This window comes from Aphidius gifuensis, linkage group LG6, assembly GCF_014905175.1.
Source record: "Aphidius gifuensis isolate YNYX2018 linkage group LG6, ASM1490517v1, whole genome shotgun sequence".
Taxonomy (NCBI): domain Eukaryota; kingdom Metazoa; phylum Arthropoda; class Insecta; order Hymenoptera; family Braconidae; genus Aphidius; species Aphidius gifuensis.
Genome location: NC_057793.1, coordinates 10,594,918 through 10,613,349, shown reverse-complemented (window position 1 = coordinate 10,613,349; position 18,432 = coordinate 10,594,918). Strand labels below are relative to the sequence as shown.

Here is an 18,432-nt window from a genome sequence, read left to right as displayed (position 1 = left end):
ATGTGATAACTACATATATATTTTTTTATTGTGTTTATAAATGGCCTAAAAGAGCCTATCTAACTGCTGCACATATAATACTTTCTCCCTGTGTGTGCATATTGATATTATATTTGTCAAGAAAAAAAAAAAAAAAGAAGTATGAATAAATATAAAAAAAATTATTGCCAGTTTTTATTGATTACAATATTCATTGTATAATGCTGTGACATATTTAATGTATTCAATTATCAATATAAAAAAAAAAAATAAAAAAAAAACATTTGTAATCATGTAAACGATTGTTGTTTTAATCTTGTCATACATTTTTTTTTTTTTTATCATTTCTAGCTATTTTTTTTTTCATCTGATATTGAAGTATGGAAATGGAATTTTTTAACTAGGTGTTTTATTAAAATTACTAATATTGTAATGATCATTGTGATGATGAATATAATGGCAGCATAGACATCGAGAAGTTGAACTTGCCACCAGGCCATATCCAAAGTCCGTGATCTTAGTGCATTTTTACCATGTCTACCAATGTAGTCAATCCAATAGCATGCTGTATCAAGTGGACTTGATGAACGATCTCGAAATTTGATGGCCAGTTTTTTTGCATTAATTCTATATTGAAAAAAAAAAACATAACAATTTTTATACACTAAATTTCAAGTTGATTTTGAATCGTACCTGTACGTGGGATTTTCAAGAATTTCTTTCAAAGCAAAATCTAATTTTTTTTCAGATATTTCTTTGTGTTCTAAGCGAATGGCAATATTTTTTCTTACATACAGATCGATGTTTGTAAATTGATCGGTAAAAAGTGGAACACCAATCATTGGTACTCCATGAGCAACTGCTTCTTGAGTTCCCATTAATCCACCATGTGTTATAAATGCTCGTATATTTTTATGCTCTAAAAATAATCAAATAAGTATAAGTAAATAATTAAAAGAAAATTTAAAATGATTCAAAACACTTACTGAGTACTTTAGCTTGTGATATCCAAGTAAAAGTTTTAACATTGCTCGGAAGACCTGGTGGAAGTCTTTCGGGTCGTTTAACTCTCATAAGTATTCTTTTTGGTACAAGTTTTGCAAATGATTTGTAAAATGCCTGAATTGTTGACAAAGGAAATGATTCTGTAACGGCAAATGATCCAAACGTAAAATAAATAAATCCATCAGTGCTCTCATCAAGCCATTTTTTATCAGCCTGTTGATATATATAATTAAAAAAATACAGCTTACTCTTTTATTCATATAAAAAAATAAAATAATAAACAAAAAATATACCACTGATAATTCAGCACTATCATCATCTAGAGCATGTAAACCACCAACTTCAATTAATCCTGGTACTCTTGGTATTGGATCATTCAATGATGGATGTGTATTTACGAGAAATAAATCAAACGTTTTTTCCAATTCCATTAAACTAGGTGTACTTGGACCAAACGTTTTTCTAATCATTTTGTCTTGTGGTGCTCTCAGTTTATTGAATATATAATTTGTATAAAATGTAAAAATAACATTGTACATTCTATCAACAAATTTCATTCTATCAAAAGTGGTACTGAGAAAAATATTTGATGTTATTGCTAAATTTTCAGGATTTCCAATGATAGCTGATGTCCAAGGAAAGAAGGCTGGACTTACACCAATTACTGGAATGTTTAATTTATGTCCAAATGCCATAAAACAATTAGCAGCATACAACTATAAACACAAACAATTTATTTACTTAAATATTTAAATTAGTAAACTTATCAATAAAAATTAATACGTACTTCCATGATGAGTAAATCATAAGGTGGATTTGTTGGTGGATTATTAATTATATTTTGAACTTTAGAATTTTTAAGAAGTCCCTCACAAACATCATTACCAAACACAGTTGCATACATTTTAAATTGCATTATATCTTTGTATGTAGGAAAAATATCATAATTAAAATCATCAACATACTCGTTAACAAGTGGCTCAATAGTAATATCTGTATAATTTTGCATTAGTATATCAAGTGGAAAAAAACTTATTATATCAACTTGATGACCACGTTTTGCAAGACCTTTCATTAGACTTTCAGGCATTTTAAAATGACTTTTTCCATTTAATGGAAATAATCCAAGAATTCTATATCCAAAACAATTATCAAATTCAACTATTATTAAGAAAAATAACAGTAAAATATTATATCGATTTTTCATTTTTATATTGGATCAATAATTTTACAACTCAAACAAATTAATAATTTAAAAAATCATGCTATTTTTTATATAATAGTAAAGATGAATGTGGTATTTTTACAGCTACAATCAATTGTCAACTAACATAAACTGCATGATTTTTATGACAGTTGTTCATGATTTATTAATGAAAAATATTCAGAAAATAAATTATGTATTCTGTTGGAATTGAATAGATAAAACTTATTGATATTTAAATGAATCACAAATTTTTCATATGTGGATTATAGAAAAAAAAATGGTTTGATGAGCTCATCATGATCTTGGTTTAATTTACATACAAATAAGTCATGATCACAGCCAGGAAGTTCGGCAAACATTCTGGCCTTGGTCATGAGTCATGACATTAAAATTTTTAGAAATATATTATTTAAACTTTTTTTTTTCAGTATCAAAAGAATAAGTGAACTTTACATATAATAATAATAAATATTGTTTTATCAATCAGCTTGATATGATCATAGTATTATCGTCGTTATAATTATTTAATGATAATAATAAACCATTGGTTTTAAATCAAAGGTTTTAAGAATATTTAATCAGTAATTTAAATATCATGGTCGAAATATCACAATGTAATACACCAGTAAGGAAATCATAATAAATAGCTACTGATGAACTTGTTATACAATAATCAATCATTGTCAATCATGTAGCTCTAAAACATTTTTCATAAGGATAAAAAATTATTAAAACAGATTTTGTTATATTACTTAATTTTTTTTATTTTTGGGAAGCTCATGAAAATAACTTTGAATCGTACACGAGTTACCAATTAAATGATTAAATATAAAATTTGAATTATAAACCATGTGATAATACTTTTAAATAAAATTTTATAATATGAAGAAGCAAGGTATTTTATATGGAACACCTTCATAAATATTAATATAAAAAAAAAATAATTGTGATATTTTCATAGGTACAATCAATTGTCAATTAACATAAACTGCATTATTCTTATGACAATTTATCATGATTAATTAATTATGCATTCTGTTAAAATAGAATAGATAAAATATAAATAAATCACAAATTTTCAATGACATTAATGTCTGCAATATGATAAAATACAAAAATGTTTGATAAGCTTGATATGACATTGATTTAGTTGACATTCTGTAAATATGCTTATTCATATTTATTTTTTTTTATCGAAAGATTGTGTAAATTTTTAAAAATTTATTTATTTAATATGCAGGGGTATTTTGTGATACTGTTAACATACATATTTAAAAATAGATTTTAGCCAACAAACCCTGAATTTGTTTTTTTTAAATACGATGAAACATATTCCAGGGCGTTGTTTTTTTATGACTTCTTTGAGGTATATTAATACTTAATTTAAAGAAGAGGTATTTAAATAATGATATTTGATAAATCTGATAAATGATGGCGTAGCTACGTCTGGACTTCCCATAAAAACTTCACAGTGTTCATTTATTTTTATAAAATGTATTTATATATAAAATATTTTAACTATGTATTCTATTAAAATTACTGAGATTATGATAATCATTGTAATGATGAATAACATTGCAGTATAGACATCAATGAGTTGAACTTGCCACCAAGCCAAGTTCAGAGCTGGTGATCTCAGTGTATTTTTTCCATGCAGGGAAAATTCAGCCACGGCAAATGATCCAAATGACATTATGACAACCAACTTCAATCAATCCTGGTACTCTTGGTATTAGATCGTCCAACGATGGATGTGTATTGAAGAAATAAAAGTAAATCAAATTGTTTTTACAATTTCATCAGACCAGGTGTACTTGGACTAAATGTTTTTTTAATCATTCCATCTTGTAGTGCTCTTAGTTTATTAAATATATAATTTGTATAAAATGTAAAAATAACATTATATATTCTATCAAAAAAATTCAATCTATCAAAATTATTAGTGATTAAATTTGCTGTTACAGTTAAATTCTCAGAATTTCCAAACATTGCGCTGATGACCATGGCCAAAGCGGTGAACTCGCAGCAATTATTGGAATATTCAATTGCTGTCCAAGTACTATAAAACAATTACCAGCAAATAACTGTGAATACATTTAATGAAGTATAATTGAAATTTTTAAGTATTGTCAATTACCATATACTGCATGATTTTTATGACATTTTTTTATGATTAGTTAATAAAAAATATTCATGAAATAACTTATGCATTCTGTTAAAATTGAATGAATAAAATTTGATAATATTAATATTTAAATGAGTCACAAATTTTCACTAACTCTAATATCTGGAATATGGTTTAAAAAAATGTATCATAAGCTTGATTTTCATTTTATTCGATTTATTTATCTGTTTTTTTTTTTATAAAGAAAATGAGTAATTTTTTTTAAAATTATTACAAAATATTTATTTTTATAATATCAATCAATTATTTAATCAGCGATGTAAATTGTAATGCTGTAACATATTACACAAAAATATTAATGTGAAAAAAACAAACAAGCATTATTAATCACGAGCATTTATTTAGTATTTAATAGTTTTTTGGTATCGTAACTAGCAATTTTTTTTCTCGCCCGATGCTGGAATGTAAAAATAGAATTTTTTAATTATGTATTTTCCTAATATTACTGAGATTATTATAATAATTGTAATAGCAAGTGAAATTGCGGCATAGACATCGAGTAGTTGAACTTGCCACCAGGCCAAGTCTAGAGTGGGTGATCTCAGTGAATTTTTACCATGTCTACCAATGTATTCAATCCAGTAGCATGCTGTATCAAGAGGACTTGATGGACGATCTCGAAATTTGATAGCCAATTTTTTTGCATTGTTTCTATATTAGAAAGAAAAAATAAATAACAATTTCTATGAGCTAAATTTTAAGTTGATTTTGAATCGTACCTGTACATTGGATTTTCAAGTATTTCTTTCAACGCAAAATCTAATTTTTTTTCAGTTATTTCTTTGTGTTCCAGCCGAATCGCAATATTTTTTCGTACATATAGATCAACATTGGTAAATTGATCACAGAAAAGAGGTACACCAATCATTGGTACTCCATGAGCAACTGCTTCTTGAGTTCCCATTAATCCACCATGTGTTATAAATGCACGAATATTTTTATGCTCTAAAAATTAATTAAATAAATTTAGATAAATAATTAAAATAAAATTTAAAATCAATTGAAACGCTTACTGAGCACTTTGGGTTGTGATATCCATGTAAAAATTTTGATGTTCTCTGGAAGTCCTGGTGGAAGTCTTTCTGGTCGTTTAACTCTCATAAGTATTCTCAATGGTGCAAGTTTTGCAAATGATTTGTAAAAAGCTTGAATTGTTGACAAAGGAAATGATTCTGTTACGGCAATTGATCCAAACGTAAAATAAATAAATCCATCAGTGCTCTCATCAAGCCATTTTTTATCAGCCTGTTCAGGAATATAAATTTAAAAAATACAGTTTAAATCATTAATACAATAAACGAAAAAAGTACCATTGATAATTCAGGGCTATCATCATCCAGAGCATGCAGACCACCAACTTCAATCAATCCTGGTACTCTTGGTATTGGATCCTCCAACGATGGATGTGTATTAAGGAGAAGTAAATCAAATTGTTTTTCCAATTCTATCAGACTAGGTGTACTTGGACCAAATTTTTTTTTAATCATGCCGTCTTGTGGTGCTCTTAGTTTATTAAATATATAATTTGTATAAAATGTAAAAATAACATTATACATTCTATCAAAAAATTTCATTCTATCAAAATTATGAGTAAATAGATTTGCTGTTACAGCTAAATTCTCAGGATTTCCAAACATGTTTGATGTAAATGGCCAAAATGATGAGCTTGCTGCAACTACTGGTATATTTAATTTATGTCCAAATGCAATAAAACAATTACCAGCAGCTAGCTATTAACAATTTCAAATAAATTAAAATCCTAAATGTTTACAAATAATTTATTAAATAATGCTTATACATACTTCCATGATGATTAAATCATATGGTGGATTTGTTGGTGGATTATTAATAATATCTTGAACTTTAGAATTTCTTAAAATCCCATCACAAATGTCGTTTCCAGCCTTAGTTGCAATTATTTCAAACTGACTTAAACCATTATACAATGGAAGAAGATCATAAGTAAATTCATCAGTATGATCGGAAGCTATTGGATCTAATACAATATCTGTATAATTTTTGATTGGTGTATCGAGTGGTAAACTACTAATAACATCTACTTGATGTCCACGTTCAACAAGACCTTTCATTAATCTTTCATACATTTTAAAATGACTTTTTACATTTAATGGAAATAATGCGAGGATTCTATATCCAATACAATTATCAATTTTAATTATTATAAAAAATAACACTACAATATTAACTAATATTTTCATTTTAACTTGTTTCAATATAGACAATATTTTACTACTTAAAAAATATTACACAACACATAAAACACGAACCAGTTAATGATGTACTGCACCAGATTAATGATCTAGAAATATAAACGTATTACCAGTGCAGTGTTTCATATAAGAATATCAAACTTTGAAGTCAAAATCATCAAGTCTATATAGGCAAAAAACAAACGGACCTTGAATTTATCTAATCTACTAATTATATGGAGATAAAATTATCAATTAATTGTCCCAATGTAGGTTTGTTAAATAAAAAAATAATAATCAATATAATGATTGTAGTTAACTTAATTATTACATAATGTTTAGATTAATTTTTTATCAAGTATCAACGAATTATTATGTTTTAATCAAATAATACATGTACATTGAACTTATGTTAATTTTAAAAACCTTGACCTTGTGATAGCTTACAATAAAATCAAGTTTAGTAATAAAATACCTATTTGAATGACATAAAAAATTTGTTATCATTTTTTTTTTATAACATCAATGTCATAGGTCTGGGATATTGTAGAAACAATATTTTTGAAACGCTCATGATGTTTTTAGACTTATTCAAATGGAAGTAAATGAATGTGTGAATTTTAAAAAATAATTTTAAAATATCCATTAATAAATGTATGTAAGAATAAATCTGTAATCATTTATTCAATTGATTTAATTTTTTTCAAGAGTTCCCAAAGTAGGTCAATTTTTATTTTTATTTTTAAATTCAAGTTTACATTATATAATTATTGATAAAAAAAATTTTATTTTATTGATTATATTATGGATTTTCAATAATTAAAATTATTTAAAATAAATAAGTTAAATTGGACTCAAAAGAATTTGATATGTCGCAGAGAAATATAGAAAAATTTTTTTTAGTGATAAAAAATATTAATGATTCAATCATTTTAATAAAAATAATATTTTTTAATGATATTAAATGCGCATACTTACAATTTATTTTGTAAAATGAATCTGGTCACTTAGTATACCTTGATCATATCAAACGAGTAGACTCTTAACTAATTTATTTACTCAAAAATCCACTAAAACGATTTATTTTGTAGTCAAAAAATTGAGGTATCATTTATAAATAATAAATTATCCAAGTAATCTAAATTCATCAATTCTCAGACTTTAAAAAACTGGTGTCTAATTCTTTCTTTAATCACCAAGTAAAATAAAAATAATTAAAAGCCTTGAATCATCTGAAATTTAAATTTAATTATATCATATTATCATGTACAAATGATAATCAAAATAATTGCAATGAACGTTTTGATATTAATATAATTGTTATACAACCAACAATATTTAATAAAATTGAAATAACTGGTACTTTTACTTTGAATTAAATATATTACATCTTCCTATGAGTATAACAAATGACATTCAACCATTAAACATATTACATAAAATATTTACTATATCAGTAATATAGTCATAAAAATTATAACTGATAGCTGATTTGGGTTGTCCATCACTGTAGTTATAAATAAGTTAATGATATTTATTGACAAACTATTATAGAAGTTTTTAATTATAGATTCTATTATAGATTCTATAGAGAAGTTGAATTTAAAAAGAATGTGTTTGTAATAATATGAATACATTATATAACAAGATCTAATGAAAAAAAAGTTATTAAATTTATTATAATTAGTTACATAATTAGGTACATATTGCTCAAGAAAAATCAATTAAGTAACATTGACCTATGTATAATGTTGATTTATATATTTAAATTCTAGAAAATAAAAATATATTTAATTAAGCAAAAAAATTGAAAAATTTATCAATCGTGGTATTACTCAGTAGATTTCTGCCTGTAAAATTAAATTTAATTTTCTATTTAGTTGTTCATGTTTATATAATTAGTTTATCATTGATCTCATATTTATGATTTCCATATTTTTTATTCAACCAAAACAGAAATGCTTAGTGAAATTATTAAAGAGTGTTATTTAAACCAAAATATGTGTGGAATTATTTATAATATTTATATTTTAATATCTGTATATATTGTTATTATGTTTTTCCAAATTGCAATATTATAAGTTCATAAGTGACAATTGTACCAACCAGCTGAAACAATAATATTCAGTTTTTATAATGAAATACAACCCTGGTGGAAATAATTTCTCCGTAAAACTCCGGAAAAACTCAGTAAAATTCCGGAAATACTCCGTAAAATTTCGAAAATACTCCGTAGAATTCCGAAAAACTCCGTATCGCTCCGGAATTGGCCCATTGAAATTTTTTGGTCATTTATTTTCCTTCATTTTACACGGGAATTCGAGTATTTTGGAATTGCTACGGATTTCTCGTATTTTTCCGCATTTTTTCTAAGTGAGCCAATTCCGGAATAATCCGGAGTAATCCGGAGCAATTCCGGAGAATTATTTCCACCAGGGAATATACATATAAAAATAATCATATAATTTTTTATGACTAACTAATAACTTACAGTCAGCATAAACTGTCGGGTAATTGAAAAAAACTTCATTCCTGCATAAACTTGAAACGAAGTTGTAGGTTTTTATCAGCAAAGCTATATAAAAAGTATACCTATACAAAAATAAACATTGAATTAAAAAATATATATTATCATATTCATTATAGTTTAAAGTAATGTGAAAGTTATAAGCTTTGCGTTTTTTTTACACAAAAACTTTAGCACATTTAATTTTTGCACATTCTAAATAAAACTTCCGAAAGTATATAAGTGAAGAACGTACGTGTTTTATTTATAATATTTTTTAAAAATCACGCATAACATATAATTATAAAAGTTTACACACCTCTGTAATTTGTGTTCTGTTGTTGTCCATTTTTGCTGAAGTTTTATCCATATTGCCATGGCCCTAGCCGGAGTATTAAAAATTTTCAATTTTCAATGGGTAACGCGGGCTTTTTTATTTTGAAATTGTAACTGCAATCTTCTTTAGACATGTATAAATTATTCAATTATTCAGTATTAGAGCGAAAAAAAAATCAATATAATTGTTCTATTGTCAACACACTCGAACAACAGAAGAGATAACAGTTTTAATAAATTACAACTAACCTTTGGGAAAATACAATGTAGAAAAAACAATAATGATCATTATCAAAACACACTATAGATGCGTGTACCACTCAATGATACTCATTTAAATTTTTTTTATTTTTTTTAGTTGTTTATTGTTTTTACATAAATTCTATGAGTATCGGTTTTATTTTTTATATAAAAATTATCTATCAAAAAAACAAAACAACCTAGTTTTAAAGATATACTTTGTTTATTTTTTTTTTGATAAAATTTAATCTACAATATCATTTTATACTCACATTATAATACATGTATAGTCTTTATGACTTTGTTTTGATGGAAAATTTCAAACGATTTTTTTTATTGATTGTTCACATTCTAACTCATTCATTGTGACGATAAACTGCAACATGATTCAGTATGTTAATATTAAATTGATTATAATTATAAATTGAAACTATCCCTGGTGGGAATATTTCTCCAACATTACTCCATTTTCGACGATTCTGGAGGAATTACTCCGGCATAAAAATATAGGGCTGTCAGGATGATATTTTTATAAAAGTAGGAAGAATATTTTTATCATAGAACTTGAAAATGTAAGTTTCATTTTCGATGTATTTTTTTCTTTGATGATATTTATTTTCTTGGAAAAATAAATATTGAATAGAAATAAATAAAATAAGAAATAAATTTAGTTAAACTATAATTATTTGAATAGTATGTACATTTACTTGTTTGAATATAATAAAAATTAGAAATTTTTAATTGAAGTTTTATTCCTTCCGTTGCAACCCACGAGTGCCAAGTTAGTCTAGTTGGCTCTAGTCTCGATTGGACCAGATTGGACTGAATCAACGTCTCAACACAATATTCCAGAAATATCCCATTGGATGTCATTAAAACTGGATCACGCACTTATTCAAAGAGCTTGATATTTTATTATTCCACATTTTATTTTTATAACATAAAAAATGAGTCATTACGGTTCTTATAAAAATAATATATAAATATTTGTCTTATCTAAAATTGATAACAATTAGAAAAACAAAAAAATATATAGGTATATTTATAAAAATGAATCAACAAAATATAAATGTATATTTGAAAAAAAATAGTATATTTATTTATTATTGATTTTTTTAGATTAAGTCAAAATAAATTTATATACATGTATATAACTGCAGTTATTAATTTTATTTCTACAATAACAAAAAATATTAATGTGTATTGGTATATTTTAATTAAAACAAATTATTATTCATGATCGTTTCAAAATATAAAATAATTTGTGGTATTGGTGCACCACATGTAGTCACATTTAAAAAAAAAAATTAAACTGTTTGAATTTTTTTTTATGTTTATTCAAACAAAAAGTACATTTTTTTTTAACGATCATGGCACATTAAGTTTTTTTTTATATATGTATTTCATGTTTAATTGCTGATAATTCGTCGTTGAGCGTATTTCTGTTAAAAAAAAGTAAATAAAAAGAATAATAGTTTATTAATCGAATAAAAAAATAAAAAAGATAATAAAATAAATTATTTTACCAAAAAAATTGTAGCAGAAAGTATGAGTACTTTCCATGTGACAACAATATCACCAAAAAAATTTACGTTGAGTAACATGAATTTGCTGATTTTTGATAAATTTCACCTATTCTAAATTTATTCAAATCAAAAACCTGTAATTATTTAAATTTATATATTAAAACTATTAAAATTTTGATTTAATAAAAAACAAAGAATTATATTTGCTTGATATGTTTGTTACCAGGCCAAGTTGGTAATTTAATTTTCAACAATTCATAAGTTTGGCAATCATAAATTATATATATTTTGAGCTTAATAATTTTTTAGTCATATACATATGTCCAATTTTCTTACGATCACAATAAGAAATAAGAATACATTTTCTAGAAAAAAAAAAAAAAAAACTATAATAAATAATTTTTGAATATTATTTTTCCTTTTTGTATTGTACTTTAAGTAAAGAAAATTATCAATATCCAAAATAACATTATTTGCAAAAATATAACTCCAAGTGTCACACAAATTTTAATTTTTTTTTTTTATATACATATACCAGCTAATTTTAATAATCATAATAAATACATTACTACATTGATTGTAAAATATAAAAATATTCAATTTAGAAATGATAATTTTTTAAAATTGTATTCGTGTAATTTTTATACCTGTGCGTTGATTATTATTGTTTTTTAAAATTAAATGATAACGCGTCATGATTTAAGCAAAAAGAAAAAATGAATAATTGTGAGAAAGAAACCAATTTACTCATGTCTGTTGACTTTTTATTCATTGAATAATGTAAGCAAGCAAATGTTTTTAGGTATTTTAATTTACTTACTGAGAAATAAAAATTTGATTGACTAAAATATATAAATAGAATTGCCATTAATAATCTTTCCAATTTTTTTTTCTTTAAGATAGTCTTTATTATTTCAATTAATTTATTTATTTTAATCCGGACTTTTTCGAGATATTCAAATTTAAACTTTTGCGCTGAATTTTATAGTTAGTTGTTAAAAAAAATATACTTAAAGAGGTCACCACTGCCGCTTGACGACGACGTTGTTGTTGTTTTGGTGTAACCCCTTTTTTTATTTTGCATTTTCGTTTGGACCTATTTTGCACAACAGTTGTGATAAATTAATGACAATAATGTATATTATTCATAATATATAAATTGTAAATAAATTGCTCAATAATGTTAGTGTTTTCATTATCTAAACAATTGCTATAATAATTTTCATCAAAAGTGTATCTAAAATTTATCAAATCATTTCATAAAGTCTCATCAGATTTGTTTATTTTTTTTTTTTTATTTCAATTAATGTTTTCATAAACACAATAGATGTATAATTTATCATATTTATCTTTAAATGTTTTTAACAAAAATTTTCAACAATAAATTCTACGCATGTGCAAGTAAATAATTTTTGAGCAACCAACAAATATATTCACATTTTAGTTGACCTTCAGGCTAGACAGTTCTAGAATAAGACAGAATTAGACAGTTTGTGTCATCAAATAAATAAGCAAGGCTTCTTTATTATTAAATCACAATTCATAAACACATGGTGATATTTTTTTATATGCAAAATTAAATAAAGAATTATATAACAAAATTTTTTAAACCATGGGTAAGTTTGTTTCATAAAAAAAAAACTAATTATATTTTTAATTTTAATGTCATATAAAGTGTTGTAATTGTGTTGATATTATTTACAGATAATATTGAAATAACTCAACCAAAATTGGAGTTTTGGAAAAAGAATATACACTTGAAAACTGTTGATGTAATAAATTATGCGACACAAGGAATAGGATTGGATTTGAATAATGACAGACAAAATATTATTGAACGTTGTATTGATGACCTTGTCAATGAAGAAGCATCACGTTTTATTCCAACTCCAGAAAATATAAGAACAAAGGACAAATATATCAGCATTATTTATCAAGGTGAAGGGAAGCAACATTATGATAATAAAGAACATGATGAATGTTGGATAAAATATACAAAAGCAATTGCTTATGCATTGCCAGATAGTCTTGAATTAACATGGGCATATTTAAATCGCAGTGGTGCACTTTTTAAAGCTAGTATGTTTGATGATTGTCTCAAGGATCTTGACAGACTCAAACATATGAAAATATTTCCAGATGATGCAAAATTATTAGCTCATGTACGTGCATTAAAAAGTCATAAAATTATTGCTGATCGTGAATTTTCACTATCATTGAGGCGTGCTAATAATAATGAAGCTGCAGACCAGGTGGACAAAGATAGAATACTATCTTTGAAATTAAATTATGAAATTCTTCCAGTTATATTGGAAAGAAATAATCCAGAAGTATCAAGTTTATCTGATTCAACACAATTAAATTATTCACGTGAATATGGTCGTCATATAATAGCAAAAGAAGACATTCAAGTTGGTGAAGTTATTGGTGTTGAGTATGCATATGCCAGTAATATTGTTCAAGATTTAAAATATAATTTTTGTGGTTATTGTAAGAAACAATCATGGTCAAGTATACCATGTAATAATTGTGCTCATGTTGTTTATTGTTCTGAAAATTGTAAAATTAATGCTGATAATGATTATCATAGAGTTGAATGTAAAATTATACCATATCTTTTAGCATTTGGAATAAAAGATAAATATTTATTGGCATTGAGAATAGCAATTATGGGAATGTTAGAAGGTCCAGATAAAATTCCAACAATCGAAGATTTATTATCATTTGCGCCAAGAACTAGAGGTTTTATGAATGGTCGACTTAGACCAGATGTACATACGAGTGTTGCATTCATGCAAACATCAATATCAATAAATTTAATTGATCAAGAATGTGTATCACTTGCTGATTGTTTTATTATGTCATATTTTTTATTGATACACATGGATAGTTTACCAAGTGGCCATGATGGTGATTTACAAGATTTAAAAAGCAGAAAAGAGTTCATGAACGTTGTTGAACTTATTGATAAATCTGTGAGAGTTTTAATGAACAATGGCCATGAAGTATTGATGCCACAAACTGATGATATAAACCAACAAATTCATATGGGTAGTGCTTTGATTGTACCATTTAGTTTATTCAATCATAGTTGTCAACCAATGGTCATCATAAGTCGTCATGGTGATCAATTTATCATGAAAGCATCATGTCCAATTAAAAAAGGACAACAAATATTTACAAATTATGGAGTTACATGGTATTGTCATGACAAACAAACGAGACAAGAATTTTTAAGTTTCTATAATTTTACATGTAAATGTGATGCATGTTGTGGTGATTGGATTTTTCATGATAAAAAAATTGTTGATAATAATAAAATAAATAATGAGATATTTCAAACACTGGACGATTTAGCAAATGTTGTTGAAGAATGCCAGTTACTTAATAAATCATTGCACTATTTAACTGAAAACAATTCAATTATAAAACCAGACGAGCTTGAGGTTTATTCAGTAATTTTGAATGAGTCTTATAAGTTTTCCAATATTAATTCACCTCAAGCTGTTAAATTATTATATTTATTGAGTAATTTTGTTGAACTTACTCAAGTAGCATTCATTCGATTGTATCATTAACAATATTTGTATATACAACAAAAAAATATTTTCACAAAATTGCATCATCTTCAGCGAGAAAAAAAAAATGCTACATTGAAAAATTAAGTTGTAAATAGTTTTAAAAATATTGAAAAATAAAAAACAATTAAAAAAATATTGACAATAATAAGTTTGAAAAAATAAACAACAAAAAAAAGGCTAGACTTTATTGAAATCCATCAAACAAAAATAACAACAAAATAAATAATCAGAAGTTTATTATTGATTTTTCTTTGACATATGTTTCACAATTTTACCTTGAAAATTAATTTACCAATTAAATTTTATTTATTTTGGTGAAACGAATAATAATAGAAAAAGGTTTTGAACAATTGAATTTTACCATTGTGAAAAATTTATTCATACGTTGGTGGAAATTTCTCGAAACTAGTCGTGATTAAAGACAAGTTCTCATCATATAAAATTAATTTTAATATTTTATCCAAGCTTCGTGATTATTCTTAAATAAAAAAAAAATTATTATTTTTAAAATAATAAATAGTTTAGTACGTGAATTAAATCAATTCTCAACAAGAGATAAAATAAAAGCTTTGTTAATTATTGTGACACGTCATTTTTCAACGTCTCAATATACAAAATGGGTAAGAAAATATTCCTTTATACTTATAAATACAAATATAAATTAATTAAATACAAATTAACAAGAAATTGATTTTATTTTTTTGACAACAGATGAATTCGGGCCCGCAATCCTATCATTGGTGGAATGGAAAAAATACTTAGACGAAAAAATTATAAAAATTTTAGACACCGAGTTTAAATCATCAACAAAAATTATTTTTGATAACGAAGCTCGAATAAAATTTATATTTTCTAAGCTCTTGAATGAAAAAAAGAAAATAGGAGAAACAATAAAATCAATAATTTATAATCCACCTATTCAATCTAAAAACAATGATACTGCAAAAAGTTACATGAAGGAAGGGGTGTCTTTTGAGAAAAGTAATAATTTTGACAAAGCACACGATTTATATACAAAAGGTATTGCAAATGCTAAACCAGAAACATTCGTGTTTAGTGCACTTTATTTTAAACGAAGTAAAATATTTCATTCTCATGGATTATTTCGTGATTGTCTTGCTGATTCAGAACAAGCATTAAACAGTTCGTTACTTAATGATAGATTCAAACGTTACTTGAATATTCAAATGGTTGATTGTCATCAGGAATTAGCTAAATGGTATTTGTCATATTCAACTAAATTTCTTGCTTATATTAATACAGAAGAATATATATGTATCTTTCAGAAAAACTATGTGAAAATAATGAATTTGTTAGAAATTCTAAAATCATGTGCAAGTGGGCTTTCCGGCCAGACCCATCTTTAATCGAAGCTCTTCCAAAATTTACTGATGCTCTCAAAGTTGAATTTACCAAAGAATCAGGTAAACATGTTATTGCAACAAGAGACATTGAACCTGGTGAAATACTTTGTGTTGAAAAAGCTTATGGAATAACAGTCAATCATGGATTGAGATGTAATATTTGTTCATACTGTAAATTACAAACTTGGTCAAGTATACCATGTGAAAAATGTGTTCAAGTTGTTTATTGTTCAGTTAAATGTCGTGAAGATGCTTACCATAATCACCATGATATTGAATGCACAGTTATTCCACAGTTACTTTCATATGGAGTACGAGATAAATTTTTAATGGCATTGAGATTAACAATAATTGCTATGAAAGAAATTGGTAATTCAATAGATGCTATGCGGCATAAAATATCAGTCATTGATAGATACAAATCTTTGCCAACTTTTAATAAATTTATTACTGATGCATTGAGTAAAATGGAATATGACAGTATTTATATAACAGCACCAAAATATTCACCAAATCTAATGACTCATGAATCTCAATCAGTTGCATCTTGTGTCATAATGGCTTATTTTTATGGTTTAGAAATTAAATTATTCAAGAAAAATGATTTCATATATTTGCAAACGCTTGCAAATGATGAAAATTTTTTGTTCCTTGTTCAATTTATTGAAATAAATACAAGAATAGCAAATTTCAATGGTTTGAACATGTCAATGTTATCAATTAAACATCAATCTCTAAAAGTATCAAATGCAATTTTTGCCTATTCCAATTTATTTCCACACTCTTGTAGAAAAATGATTGCTCATAGTCGTCATTATAATGGAATAATTATCCGATCAACTTGCTCGATTAAAAAAAGTGAACAAGTTTTTAATAATTATGGTGTGTTTTTTGATGATTGTAACAATCAAGTAAGTCAAGATTTTTTGAAAAATTTAGATTACATATGTAAATGTAAAGTTTGTGTCGATGATGTTGAAACTGTGCCTATTAAAAAACACAAAGTACCAAACGAGGATCTGGAATATTTTCGTAGTGATATTAAAACTCTTCAAGAACAGATAAATGTTCTAAAGTCTTATCTGTGTGAACAATGTATTGTAAATAATTATTTACCTTTGTTTAATTATGTATCAGAAGCTAAAATAATCCTGACACTTCTGAGAAAAATTGACGAGTATCAGAGTTATAATACAAACGAAGCTTATGAATGTATTAAACTATTTTTTGAAATTCCTGCTGAGGAACAGGTTCCATACGTGACTCTTCAAAATATCAGAGCGACAACTCAAAAGTCATAATATTTTTACAATTCAATTTTCTTTTTCATGATTCAATTTTGTCTTTTCATTTTTTTTTACTATTACATAATGACTACCTTTATCTTATACTTTTTAAACATGTAATCGTATTAATTCAACGAGTAATTTTGGTTGTAAATTGATTTTATGATTCATAAATTAAAAAAAAAAAATATATATATATATTTCTAAAGACAAATGATTAATTGTAAATGATAGTAATATGATCAATTTAAATAATTTGCTTTCTCAATTGTATTGTGACTTTTTAATCGACGATTGATTTTTAAATTATTTATGTACATATTTTTAATTACTCGCAACAATGTCTTCTATTTGTATTGTAAAAAAAAATATAAAATCGATTAAAGTCTTGAAATATCGAGAGAATAATGTTTGTGAAATTAATTCGAGAAAATTATTGAGATAATAATATTTGTAAAATTAATTCAAGAAAATTAAGCATTTAATGAATTTTCAATCATAAGAATAAAAAAAAAATACAAAATTTTTTAGACAAATTAAACTAAAATATAGATAATAAGTTCAATTTTTTTGTTATTGTAAAATGGCTAGTATAAACTTTTTTCAAATAAAAATAAATAAATAAAACTTGAAATTTGTTAATCGCAGTAAAAGTATGTTGTTTTTTTTTTTTTTTTTTAATTTCATATTTAATTCTATATGCAACTGGATATCGTTTACTCTCTTCAAGTGTTAATTTCATATACGTAATGTTGATTCACCCTCATCTAACATACCATTTTTCATATCTTTAAATAATTCAAAACTCTCAGAAATTGGTTTATTACGCCATGGACTTGGTGGATTAAAACCTTTCATTTCTTCACTTTTTTGATGACAAACATATGCATGACCTTTTTAAATTAACATTACAGTCCATTCATATAATTGTTGAAAATTATCTGATGAATGAGTTATTTTTGATGGTTTATAACCATGCCATTCAACCATATCACGTATACCAACAA

At 25.1% G+C, this 18,432-nt stretch overlaps 3 protein-coding genes across 3 annotated transcripts; 2 read left to right on the top strand and 1 right to left on the bottom strand.

The window, feature by feature from the left end:
- Nucleotides 1-326: 326 nt before the first annotated feature.
- Nucleotides 327-6,735, bottom strand: LOC122859824. The gene is made up of 10 exons (XM_044163512.1): nt 6,179-6,735; nt 5,687-6,106; nt 5,390-5,621; nt 5,096-5,321; nt 4,753-5,027; nt 1,772-2,145; nt 1,278-1,700; nt 966-1,197; nt 673-898; nt 327-606 (listed from the first exon to the last, which is right to left on the bottom strand). Exons 1-10 carry the CDS (start codon nt 6,593-6,595, stop codon nt 327-329), a joined length of 3,105 nt encoding a protein of 1,034 aa, XP_044019447.1. The 5' UTR covers nt 6,596-6,735.
- A 5,537-nt stretch (nt 6,736-12,272) lies between these two features.
- LOC122859441 (N-lysine methyltransferase SMYD2-like) lies at nt 12,273-14,840 on the top strand. The gene is made up of 2 exons (XM_044163040.1): nt 12,273-12,810; nt 12,899-14,840. The coding sequence occupies exons 1-2, from the start codon at nt 12,807-12,809 to the stop codon at nt 14,770-14,772; spliced, it is 1,878 nt and encodes a 625-aa protein (XP_044018975.1). The 5' UTR covers nt 12,273-12,806; the 3' UTR covers nt 14,773-14,840.
- Nucleotides 14,841-15,620: 780 nt separating this feature from the next.
- Nucleotides 15,621-17,440, top strand: LOC122859823 (SET and MYND domain-containing protein 4-like). Its single transcript, XM_044163511.1, has 2 exons — nt 15,621-15,994; nt 16,062-17,440. The coding sequence occupies exon 2, from the start codon at nt 16,106-16,108 to the stop codon at nt 17,438-17,440; it is 1,335 nt and encodes a 444-aa protein (XP_044019446.1). The 5' UTR covers nt 15,621-15,994; nt 16,062-16,105.
- The last annotated feature ends 992 nt before the right edge of the window (nt 17,441-18,432 follow it).